The following is a 12,372-nucleotide window of genomic DNA, read 5'->3' as shown; positions in this document are numbered from 1 at the left end:
CATTCCAGGCTAACTCCCTGAGCCTGTCTCCAAGGCCCCCTTTAGACTGACTTGCCAGTGAGCCAACACAGCCCCGCCCAGGCTCTCACAGTTGCTTCTTCTAAGTCCTGCCTTGTGTCACTGGCCCCAGCTTTAGCAAACATACTCCCAAGACTGTAGAAAAGGACAGACAAATTCGATTCAGGTGTTGGCGAGGCTCATTTGTCAGCTCCCACACCTGTCCCTGCAAGCCCCCGTGCACAAGCCAGGCAGTGCCCCAGCACAAACTGTAAACTCTTTGGGTAGTACCCTACTTGTTTTTCCTTCTGGCCTGTTGTCATTGACTTGTCACTACTACTGCTGCTTTCGTTGATTTCAGTTCACCATCACTAATTTCTCCTCCATTGTGAAGCTAAAGCATTTATTTTGCTCTTGTACAAGGTGGGGCAAAGTAGGTTTTCAGTTATTTGTATGGAGAGTAATACAAGAATTCGTCATAATAATACAAGAGTAAAACTGTGTTTTGCATACTCACAAGTGTAGACCTACCTTTGCCCCATCCTGAATATAAACACTCTGAGCTGACCGTTTGCTTCCCTTGATTTTAACTCAGCTTCATACTGCTAGGAAGTTGTCTCTGATGCTCTGGGTTTCCGGACTTTCCCCCCAAATCCAAACACCAGTTAGGATGCCCCTACACGCACTCCTTCCCATGGCTTCAGAGAGTCATGTGACATAATGCACCAACCCTCCCCCCTGCCCTTCCTCACCCTCCCACAGCCCCGCAAAGAGAAGCATCATCTCTGCTCCTGTTGGGGCTGCAGGTCTGTGTGCACTCTGACATCTGGAAAATTATCTAACGCATGACATGGGACATGGATTTGGGGTAGGAGCTTGGGAGAGGAGACAGAGGTTTGGGAGTAATGTGTAGACTTAAAGGCTCAGAGCAGCCAAGACAGCCATCTGCAGGCAAAGATCACCTACTGTTCACCTTGGTGTCAGTCCTCAGTGTTTACCACACAAGGTGCTCAATAAACACCTGACATCTTGAAAAGCCGAGAGGGGAGCACAGGAAGAAAGCAAAAGGGGCTAGGGACCAGAGGCCCATCGTTTTACAGCGTGGAAAATTAGAGCTGCCAGATAGGGTTGCCCTCAGTTTTGGAATCCACCACACTAGGGAGGAAACATTTTTTTCAAACAACAAATAATCCCTCTTAAGCTCCAAAGAAGTCCTCCTTTCCTCTCACTTAGTTCCTGTCCACTTATCCTTTCCCTGAAGAGTTCCCTCAACAACACTCTGAACAGGCCCCATGAACACGGCCTTTGGTAAAGCATGAGCTGCCCCCCAGTGGTCCACAGTGTGTTCAGTGAGACAGGGCACAGGTGCAGGAAGATTGCTCCCATCCCCAGGAAGTCGGTGATCTCAGTGGAAGACACCATATCCATTCGCACTGACTTCTCCAGGATGATTAGAGAACCATGTGAGACACAATAAAGTAAGGAACTGACAGTCACCTGGCACTGAAAATGTGTGGCAGAGAAAAGAAGTGATTTCAGTTAGGGAAGCTATCAGGGAGAAGCCTGGGTCTGAAGTGTCCTAAGCTAAGTACAAGTAGGAAGAAGAATGGGAAAGTCATTGTCAGAGGTCTGGGAGCATCCTGAGACCCAGGGACAGGAGTGTCCTCAGAGCTCCCAGCGTGGGGAGACATGCTGGAAAGAGGACAGTCAGCCTGCCCACCCCATCCTCCTTACAGAGAACTGTGACACCAGGACAGGAGCAGCAAAGAAAGCAGCTCCCAGATCACAGTATACTTTGGTCACCTTTTTGAGGGCTTCCCTCCCCCTTCCCCCACTCACCCCACAGCAAACCCCATGGCCATGCAGAAAGAGAAAGTGCTGACCAGTCTGACAGTGTCCTCTCAATGTCATCAGTAAGGCCAGTGCCAGTTTGGAGGGGGTGAAGGGTGGAGCATGCAGGGCCGACCAATGAACCTGAGGGGCCCAAAGGAAGAAGGTGGCTTTGACCTCCCTGACTCCCTTCCCCACATTCACAGAATCAGCCTGGGCTGCAGAACTGTCAGCGCTGCTCTAAGATCACAACAAAGAGCAGGCCGGGTTTGCCAGCCCCTCAGAACCCAGTGAAAGGGGCTGGAGAGCCTTTTCTCTCCATGCTTATCTCACCCTGGTCCAGCCCCTGCCCCCCATGCCCACAGTTCTGGTGAGCAGCCTAAACGCTCCAGCCTCTGAGTGCTTTCTGGGCATCTCAGGCCCAAAGTCCTCTGCCTCCACAGTCTAGTACTCTCCACCCAATCATCTCCTCTCCCGAGCTCCAACACACTCCACCACCTAAGGCTCCTCTACCCTCCGTGCCCTGGATGCTCAGGTCCTGCTTGCAGGGCTTTCTCGTACTGTTCGCACCACCTGAAAGACCCTGCTCCCTCCACCCAGGACAAGAGGGTAGAAACAAAAGTTCCAAATCACTCCATAAACACTGAGTGTCCATACACTGCTAACATTACAACCTTCGTGGCTTCAAGTCATTTAGTTTTGTGAGTTCCCAGCAGGGCTGTCCAACCTGTGGCATGGCTATGAATGAATGCGGCCCAACACAAAATCATAAATGTACTTCAAACATTATCAGATTGTTTTCTGATTATGTGCTGCACATATTTAATGTGTCACCCAAGACAACTTGGACACCCCTGGTTTACAGTAGTTGAGGTCAGAAGTCCAAGATCAGTCTCACTGGGGTAAATACAGGTGTCAGCTGGGCTGCATTCCTTCCAGAGCTCCAGGGAAAGTTGGCTTCCTCGCAGTTTCCAGATTCCGAACTCTGCTTGCATTTCCTGGCTCAAGGCCCCATGTCACACTGACCTCTACTTCCATGGTCACATCTCCACCTCTGAGGCTGACCCTCCTCCCTCCCTCACAAACGCCACCTGACCACACTGGATCCACTGGGATGATCTCCCCATTTCAAGATCCAAGGTCACATGTACTCTGAGATTCTGGGGACTGGGACAAGGACATCTGTCTGGAGGGCCATTGTTCACCTTAGCGCTGTGCCGTGCACATGCATGCACACCCAGGTTCCTCTCACAAATCAGTAACAAAGGAACCTGATTTCTTTAATAGGTTAAAGATATGAAGACACTCTTCACTGCACACAAGATACAAAATGGCAAATGAGTACACACAAAGATGCTCAACATCACTGTTCATCAGGGAAATGAGACTTGCAAAACCACCAGGATCCTCACTGCATACCCACTAGAACTGTGAGAAGACTACTCAGCACTGGCAAGGATGCAGGGCAGACGTAACTCTCATGCGCTGCTGCTGGAAACACAACGTGGCACAGCCAACTCAGAAAACAGCTCAGCAGTTCTTTCTACAGTTAAACATGTACTTACCGTGTGACCTAGCAAAGCCTGCTCCTCGTGAGGACACAAAGAGAAATAAAAACACCGTCCCAAACGGAGATTTGTACAAGGATGTTGCAGCAGCTCATTCCTGGTAGCCACAGGTTAGACATAACCCGAACGTCCTTCAGCTGGTGAACAGATAAGCACACTGGGGCATAGCCACACAATGGAAGACGACTCAGGAATTAAAAAAGGGAAAACAAATTACTGATACACACGACAACACAGGAAAATCTCAAAAGCTTACCCTAAGTGAAAGAAGCCAGACACAAGGGACACACACTGTATAACTCTCTCACGTGAAGTTCTCCAACAGGCTAAGCTGTAGGGGAAAGCAGGTTAGTGGCTGCCAGGGCCGAGGGAGGAGGTGAGTGGGGCTGACTGGGAGGGGCACAAGTGAACTCTGGGTGGGGAGCAAAGGCTCTGTGTTGTGCTGGTTGTGGTGGCTGCGTGGCTGTGTGCACTTATCAAAACTCACTGACCTATACACTTAACCTTGGTCAGTTTAGCACATGTAAATCAGACCTCAGTAAAACTGGCTTTGAAAATCAATGACATGAGAGAAAGAAAACTTGGCGAATAAAAATGGAGAAAGAAAAATGTTTTCCAGCAGTGGCGGAATGAACTAGGGAGAAGCATGCCGCATGGAAGGATACGGTGATTCAGGGTGGGGAGAACCCACCAAGGAAGAGTGGGCTAGTTTGCCTCAAGGTTCAGAGAAAGAGAAGGTGTCACATGTCAGAAATATACCTCTTTTGTCCCTGATTGGGTGATCAGTTGGTTGGAGCACTGGCCCAGTGCACCCGGGTCATGGTTTTGATTCCAACCCAGGGCCTACATAAGACTCAACTGATGAATTGCATTAAAAAGTCCAACAACAAATTGTTTTTTTTTCTCCCTCCCTCTCCCCCTCCCCTCTTCTCTCTCTAAAAAAAATAAAAAGAAGAATAAATACACCTCTTTCTTTCATTAGAAGGCACAGAGAATGAGACAGAAAGAAAGAGAACACTAAGACCCAGGGAGATAAGCAAACGAAACAGTGTTTAAGTGTCTAAAAGGCTGGCAGAAGGGCAGGAGCAACTAAGGCTGCCTGTGGGATTCTTCAAGCATCGCATGTGCAGGACGAGGAAGCGCCAGTCACGCTCTCAAACCTTGTAAATACCTGTGAACTAAGAAGGAAGCAGATGGACCAAAAATAGATTGCTGGTTGCCAGGGCCAGGTCCTGGGGAAGGTTGGGCAGTGATTTCTAAAAGGCACAGGATTTCTTCCTGAGGTGATGAAAACATTCTATATTTGATTGTGGTCATGGCTGCACCACTCTGTGCGTATCCTAAGAGTCACCCAATTGTACACTGCAAATGGGTGAATTATATGGGGCCTCAATTATGTCTCAATAAAGCTTTTACCCAAAGAAATTATTTGCATGTTTGTACAACAATGTGAATGTACTTAGTGCCACAAAACTACACACCTAAAAATGGTTAAAATGGTACATTTCATGTTATGTATACCTTCCCACAATTAAAATAAAAAATAAAGCCCTGGCTGTCGTAGCTCAGTGGATTGAGCACGGGCCTGCGAACCAGACGATCGCGGTTCAATTCCCAGTCAGGGCACATGCCTGGGTTGCAGGCCGGTTCCTTGCAGGCTAACTACCAGCAGGGGATGCACAAAAGGCAACCGTACATTGATGTTTCTCTCCCTCTCTCCTTCCCCTCTAAAGATAAATAAATAAATAAATAAATAAAATCTTTAAAAAATAAAAATAAAAACAAAAGTCAATTGTACGTCATATACTGGCAACAAGCAATTAGAAAATTAACTTCACAAAATAGCATTTACAATAGGACTCAAACCAAAAATATCTAGAAAAATCTAATAAAAGATGTGTGAGGCCTCTGTGCTGAAAAAGAAAACGTTAAAACATTTGTGAGAAAAAAAAGAATACCTAAATAAATGGAGGCACATATTATTCTTGGATTAGAAGATTCATTATTTAAGATGCCAAATCTCCCTGACTTGATGCATAAGTTCAATGGAATCTCAACCAGAACACCAGCACTTCTTTAGACATTGAGAAAATAATTCTAACATGTGGACAAAACGGGGTGTTGAACCTACCAAAGCCAAGGCGATCCGAACAACAGAAGAACAAAGCTGGAGGACTTACACTACCAGACGTCAAACTCATTTTACAGCTACAGCAACTAAGATACCATGTGGCNAACCAGAAATATCTAGAAAAATCTAATAAAAGATGTGTGAGACCTCTATGCTGAAAAACATAAAATGTTAAGACATTTGTGAGAAAAAAAGAGAATACGTGGAGGCACATATTATTCTTGGATTAGAAGATTCATTATTTAAGATGCCAAATCTCCCTGACTTGATGTATAAGTTCAATGGAATCTCAACCAGAACACCAGCACTTCTTTAGACACTGAGAAAATAATTCTAACATGTGGACAAAACGGGGTGTTGAACCTACCAAAGCCAAGGCGATCCGAACAACAGAAGAACAAAGCTGGAGGACTGACACTACCAGATGTCAAACTCATTTTACAGCTACAGCAACTAAGATACCATGTGGCACAGGGATAGAGGAACAGACCTCTGGAACAGAGGAAGGTCTGCCAACAGACACAAATACGTAGTCACACCTGAAGGACCACAAAGGAGCCATCACAGTTCACCCAGGGATGGTCACCTCTGGATAAATGGGGCCTGATCAACTGCACATCCATACGTAAGAAAAGTAAACCTGACTCCACCTCACGCCACATGCAAAAATCAATTTGCGATGGATCACAGACCTAAACGTGAGAGATTTTTTTAAAAGTTTCTAGAAGTTAAAACACAGAAAGGCGAGTATCTTCACAACCATGGAATAGACCAAGAGTTTTTAAACAAGACACACATACAGAATCACTGTCTTTCTTCTCAGATGACATGATCATCCATGTAGAAAATCCAAAATAATCAACAACAACAAAAAATCCTAATACAACTAATACATAATTTTATTAGAGCAAGGTTACAGGATATAGGTTTACATGCAAAAGCTCATTGCTTTTCCATATACTAGTAATAAACAAGTGAAATTTGAAGTTCAGAATATGCTATCTACACTAGCACCACCCCTCAAAACTGAAATACTTAGGTATGAATCTACATGAGGAAAACCATAAAACTCTGATGAAGGCCGTTTTGGCAGCCTCCTTGTGTTTGTTTCCACATATTAGGTAGAGTCAACAAATGTCAGTAGAACAACAGGACACTCACAAACAAAACAATGAATGTAGACAAAGACCTTTCACTTCTGCCCCATGACGCACGATGTGCTCAATGATGAAGCTGAGATCTGAAGCCTGGCAAACCCAATCCAGTGCCCATGAGCTTAGCCTCTGCACTATGCAGATCTCCATTATGTGCAGGCCTTCCATAGAGGTCTACTATTTTTTCACTGTGTGAAATGAAGCTGCCATCACTAAAATAAGCAAATCCATAAATGTTTCGTGAAATGTATAGCAGCACTTTTTACCAGTGGTATAGTTTGTGTTTTCTCAATCAACAGAGAACAAACATAGCAAGAAATTATGGTAGCGTCCTTACCACGTTTGGTATTACGGTTTTGACACAAGTCATGCTGGCAAGGTTCTAACTCTTAGGTTGGGTGCTCTCCTGCCAAGTTCCATTACGTGCTGTGTTACACACCATGCACGCACACATATCTGCGCACATACTCATTTCGCATTCTTTTGAGTGGTCCAAATATTTAAATATTTTTTTAAATGTTCAAGAGCACTGGCTCACTAAGAAAAAAAATAGCACCTTTGTAAAACAAGGTGTCCCCATGTGTGACGGCTGGGCCTAGCATCAGGGACATGGGCCAGATTAGCTCGGGATGGCTCGTTTTGGCACTGACAAAACTTCTAACCTTAGCTTCAGTCATCTACAGGGTACCCTGGATGATTTGTTTTTAAGTGTGCTCTCTTTCTCTAGCAAAAGGGGACATCTTCAGGAGGATTTTGAATGATTCAATGATACCATTGAAAATAACTACATTGTTAGACATCTTTGATGATGAGACCACTAATTCAAACTGGCTGGGAAAAGACAAATGCCTGAGGACTTTCTACACTGAATATGTGTAAGTTTTACAATCAGAAGAATATAACGTAAATGACCAGAAAAAATCTACTAGTAAGTTCCTGCTCTGAATTACAAGAACCCAGTGCCCTCTGCCCTCCCTGTTCCCTCTCATCTCTCAGCCCCCACACTCACTCACTTCTTGAGTGGGTGACATGCTCTCTTGCTGAAAACTTTTCCTTCTTGTCCTTCCCCTTGCACCCTAACTTTCCTTTGTCTTCTAGGCCTATGCATTTTTAGCACTTTGTCCCCATTGCCACCACCGCACTGATCACACTAGAGTGATGCCCCTGATGTATTAACCACCTGCTTGGAGGTGGGCCCCATGCCACAGAGCGGACATATTCTCTCTTCCTGAACCATCACAACTGCCCTTGTCCACAGATGTTGCTTGAACCTGCCCTGGATCCCATGGTTAGTGTATGGGCAACCCAAGTCTTCCCTTACTCCCATGCAGGCGCTCTTTCTATTGCTATCATGTTACCTGTTTATGCAAAGACAGGCACATCTTAAGTGCTCAATTAATACATGTTGACGGGAATTAAAAAGACATGGACTTATGGCGTTTGCTTCCAACAAAGAGAAAGGTGCAGAAAAGCATTACTGTAAAGGTGTTTTCTCTTCCATCCATCCCAACCTTTTTTGCTGAGTTAACACCCAACGGCCCCTGCATTAAAAACTAACACATGCTGACACTAAGCAGGTGCACAGACAACAATAAGATCACTGCCACACCTGCAAGCCAGCACCCCACCCTCCATCCCTATCACCTGGAAGTTTGGAGAGTTTGACACCATATCCTTTGAAGATATCCCCAGTCATCTAAGAAGAAATATCTTGCCCTGATTGGTGTGATTCAGTGGCTTGATGGTCGTCCTGCAAAGCAAAAGGCCGCCGGTTTGATTCCAGGTCTCTGGCTGGGGCAACCAATCCATGTTTTTCTCACACATCCATGTTTCTCTCCCTCTCTTTCTGCCTCCCCTCCCCTCTCCCTAAAAAATTAACTAAATAAAATCTTTTTTAGAAAAGAAAAAGTACTGTCTTAGCTGCGGCTACATTAATGTGCTGTAAATTGCTAGAGGAACCGACTTTATTTCTTCTGCATCTCCTCTCAGTAAAGTTCTATCAGAGAGGACTGTGATGAATTATCAAACTATGCCAAGGTACTGAAATTTCACGTGTAACAGCCCTGTTGGTTACTTACCTAAAAGCGACAGTTTGCCTCCAACAGCACAGTGTCAGGCCCATAGCCAGGGCTCAAGAATTTTCTTTATTGTTATTGGAAAACAAATTCATAGAGCCATTGTTCGACGCCACTCACCAGGCACCATGCTAACCTGGGGTTAAGTGCTTACCAAAATCAACACCCTCTGTACACCCTTATCTTTAGAGGGGAAGGGAAAGGGAAGGAGAGGAGAGAAATATCAATGTATGGTTGACTCTGGTGAGTCCCCCGCCAGGAACTGGCCCACAACCCAGTCATATGCCCTGACTGCGAATCGAACCGCGATCCGGTGGCTCACTGGCCCGTGCTCAATCCACTGGACCTACACCAGTCCGCCCAACACTACAGCCCCAACCGACGTCGCAGAAACTTCGCCGCCGCCACCCACTGCGTTCGGCGCCCCGGCTCTGGCTCCTCCCACCCCTCCCCCCGCGACGGGTGAACCCAGGGCTCCCGGGGCCGCTCAGCACCACCTTCTCCGTCCTGAGCTGGGCTCCCCCGCGGGCCGCCAGCGCTTCCCGAGCCCGAGGTGCTCGAACCTTGGGCCGGTTGGTGGCTGCGAAGCCGGGCCCCACCCCAGGCGGGCAGGCGGGCGGCCGAGAGGGCTTAGCTCGGCCCACTGCCCGGCCCCGAGTAAACCGAGTGGCCTTGAGCGCCGAGGAGATGAAAGCGGCCGGGAGTGCGGTGCAGCCGGCGCCCCTCGGAATCGAGACGGTGGACATCAGGTCCAAGCATGATGGAGGCGTGCTGAAGGTGAGGGTGGGGGCGCCGGGGGAGCACGGAGTCTGCTGGGGGCGCGGAACCCGGAGCGCCCATCGCAGCCGCTCTCTCGCCAGCCTGGAAGCCCCTGGCCGAGGCACCGGACCGGACGGCCGCCTCTACAGGCTCCGGGCTGTGGGCGCAGTGCTCCTGCAGGGGCGGTGGGGTACACGGCCTTCCTGGAGCGGGCTGCGTTGTTCTGGAGTTGAGGGTGGTCGCAGGCTCGGAAGGGGGTAGCCTAGGTGCGCGGACCTAGCCTTGGCCGTTATTCCGGCCGCCTCGGAAGCCTGTGGTCAGGGCTCACGTGCCCAGCCTTCAGCGTCCACTAGGGCGCGCTCCGTGAGGGGGCGGAGGCGCGGGGCTGCACCTGAGAGGCAGCTAGGGCTCTTGGGCGGCTTGCACAGGGGCCCAGGCCTGCTCCGACCCCTCAGCTGCGGCCAAGCTGCCAGCTCCAGCCTTGCAAACCGCAGCCTGGATGGCCATGGGCCAACTTCATCGGTGGTGGTGCGAGAGCTCGCCGACTTCTGGCAACTAAATAGTAGCAAGGAGTAGAAACGGGTCACAAGAGTCATTTCCTGACCCAGAGGCTTCTGTGTAACTTTGCCCCCGACCTGGCCTCCAGGAAGGTTCTGGCACCCTCCGCGCTCTGCTTGGTCCCTTTCTAAAGGCTGGGACTTAGCTAGATCACCCGCTCAGCCACGCTGTCTCCCCCTCCCTCAGCGCCCCCGCCCCGTAAACCAAGGATCTGTAGTTCCTTCTTCCACCTCTAATTCACTCCTGATTTGGTACTTGGGGAGTGGGGTGTAAAGGAGATGCTTCCTTTGGTAGCCTGCTGCTGTGCATGGGCTAGGCAAACCTCCAGCTTCCCTGTCTGCTCCAGAAATGCATGTGACACCCCACCCCTCCCCGTGATCTCGGAATCTCAAGCTGCTGTCCCCATGGGCATGTGGCTTTCCCTTTTCTCTCCAGGGTCCTGATGCTTTCCACCAGGTTGTTATTCCAGGAAGGGTCATTTCCCCTTTTATCCTTAGAGGACAATGAAAGGCCTACCAGGAGGCCCATGGAGGGACTTTGGATAAATGCTAAGGAAGAGGAAATGGCTTATAAATTCCCGGGAAATACTCTTAGCCCGGAAATAACTTAAAAACTAGCCTACTAGTCAGGAATGCCCATGCCCTGAGTCCTAGTTTAGGGCCTGATTGGCAGCCCCTGTGCTGGTCCACGATCTGGTAGATTCCCTCTTTTGGTCGCCTCATTACTCACATTCCTCTCCTCATCTCCAAATGGGGCTCTGATCCGAAGGTCGCTGGCATTTAGGAAGAATGAGAACATAGAGCGTAAACACTTCTTCCTTTGCTGCTAATAAACTTTACAGGCTGAGTCCTCCAACAACTCTGATAGAGATGGTCATCACTCCAAATAAGGTCCAGAGAGTTTGAGTGACTGTCCAAGATCATCCAGCAAAAACTTGAATTTGGGTCTTTTCTCTCCAGGGTTTGTTTTCTTTGTTGTTGTTGTGTTAAAAGAGAGACCTACTTGTTGTTCCACGTATTGGTAGCTGCTTGTGTATGTGCCCTGACTGGAGATGGAACCTGCAGTGTTGGCGTGTGGGGAGGACCCTGTAACCAGCTGCGCTACATGGCCAGGGCTTGTCTGCAGTTTTTCAGACCAAGTCATACCACACCTCAAGAAAGAGGGGAAGGTTATTTGGCTTCTCGCCAGGCTTTGTATCAGAGTCCTTTGACGTTGGTCCCTTGACTGTATTTACAAGGAGGCAGGAGACTCCTCTATGTACCTGTCAGAAACGTGCAGGCTGTTTTGTGCCTCTTTCTGCCCCCTCCCTGGGTACTCACCTCCCCCTTCCTCCCAGGTCATCAAGCCAGAGGGCACAGGCCCAGAGATGCCCATGACTGGGGACCCAGTCCTCCTTCACTACACTTGTGAAGTGGGCCGTTGTGGGATGGCACCAAGTTTGCCTCCAGTCCGGACCCCAGAGACAGATTCTCCTTGATCTGGGAAAAGGTGGGCAAAACCAGGCTTGGTAGCTAGGTTTCGGGAGGATGTGAGAGGTCACAGGCAGGGACCATGTTTTCAGAAGCTTGAGGAGGAATGCTTTGGTGCAAACTGCTGCTTTTGCTGTTGCTGTTGCTCCTTTCTCTCCCATGGTCTGGTGGTGACTCCACTGATTCCTCTCCTTGCTCTGATCACTCTGAGCACCTCACTTCCTCTTCAGAAGGGGCTGCCTTGTTTCTTGACTGTCCTTGTTCCAGAGTTGAGCGGTCTGATTTTGGTTTGGTGTTTAGGGTGTTTGGTTTGGTGTTTGGTGTTTGGTTTGGCAGCACTGACGGCTGCCATGTGTTTCTACCTTCCCGGTCCTGTTTCTAAAGAGTGTCCAGCTTCCCCTCAGGCATCGTACCCTGGGGCCACAGAGCCCAGTCAGTTCCCTGCCAAGGAGGAAGGACCTGTTCACTTTCTGTACCTACAGAAAGGGGAGGTCATCAAGGCTTGGGACGTTGCCGTAGCAACCCTGAGGTTGGGAGAAGCATTTGGCCTCACCTGCAAGCCAGAATATGCCCACAGTTGGGCAGGCAGCCCTCTGCAAACCCCTTCCAATGTAACTCTTATGTTTGAGGTAAGCGTCCAGCGAGGGAGCAAGGCAAAGAGCCAGCTGAGGGCCTGGCTGCCCTCCGTTCCTTCCTGCCACTTGGAGACAGTGCAGCCAGAGCTAAGGGTCTGGCCTTAAGGGGAAAGGGAAATGGCAGGGCAGCTGGCTTCACTCTGCACACAGCTTACTGCTTCCAGGACAGAGGCTACGTGGAGGTTTCAGGTGGGAA

At 48.8% G+C, this 12,372-nt stretch overlaps 1 protein-coding gene and 1 pseudogene across 4 annotated transcripts in view; one reads left to right on the top strand and one right to left on the bottom strand.

The window, feature by feature from the left end:
* Positions 1-3,435: 3,435 nt before the first annotated feature.
* DDX11 (DEAD/H-box helicase 11) overlaps positions 3,436-12,372 on the bottom strand; it is a 50,492-nt gene continuing 41,555 nt past the window's right edge. For 3 of the 4 annotated variants that reach the window (XM_037065758.1, XM_037065759.1, XM_037065761.1), the window contains one exon: positions 3,436-3,721. In XM_037065758.1, the coding sequence (XP_036921653.1) occupies positions 3,653-3,721 (69 nt within the window). In that variant the 3' untranslated portion in view covers positions 3,436-3,652. The remainder of the gene's footprint in view (positions 3,722-12,372) is intronic. The other variant, XM_037065757.1, reaches the window with a different exon arrangement.
* On the top strand, positions 8,114-11,587 carry LOC119000663 (uncharacterized; annotated as a pseudogene).

The sequence above is a fragment of the Sturnira hondurensis genome, unplaced genomic scaffold (assembly GCF_014824575.4).
Source record: "Sturnira hondurensis isolate 20B ecotype Veracruz unplaced genomic scaffold, ASM1482457v3 Scaffold0016135, whole genome shotgun sequence".
NCBI classification, from domain to species: Eukaryota; Metazoa; Chordata; class Mammalia; order Chiroptera; family Phyllostomidae; genus Sturnira; species Sturnira hondurensis.
This window is presented reverse-complemented; position numbering and strand designations above follow the sequence as displayed.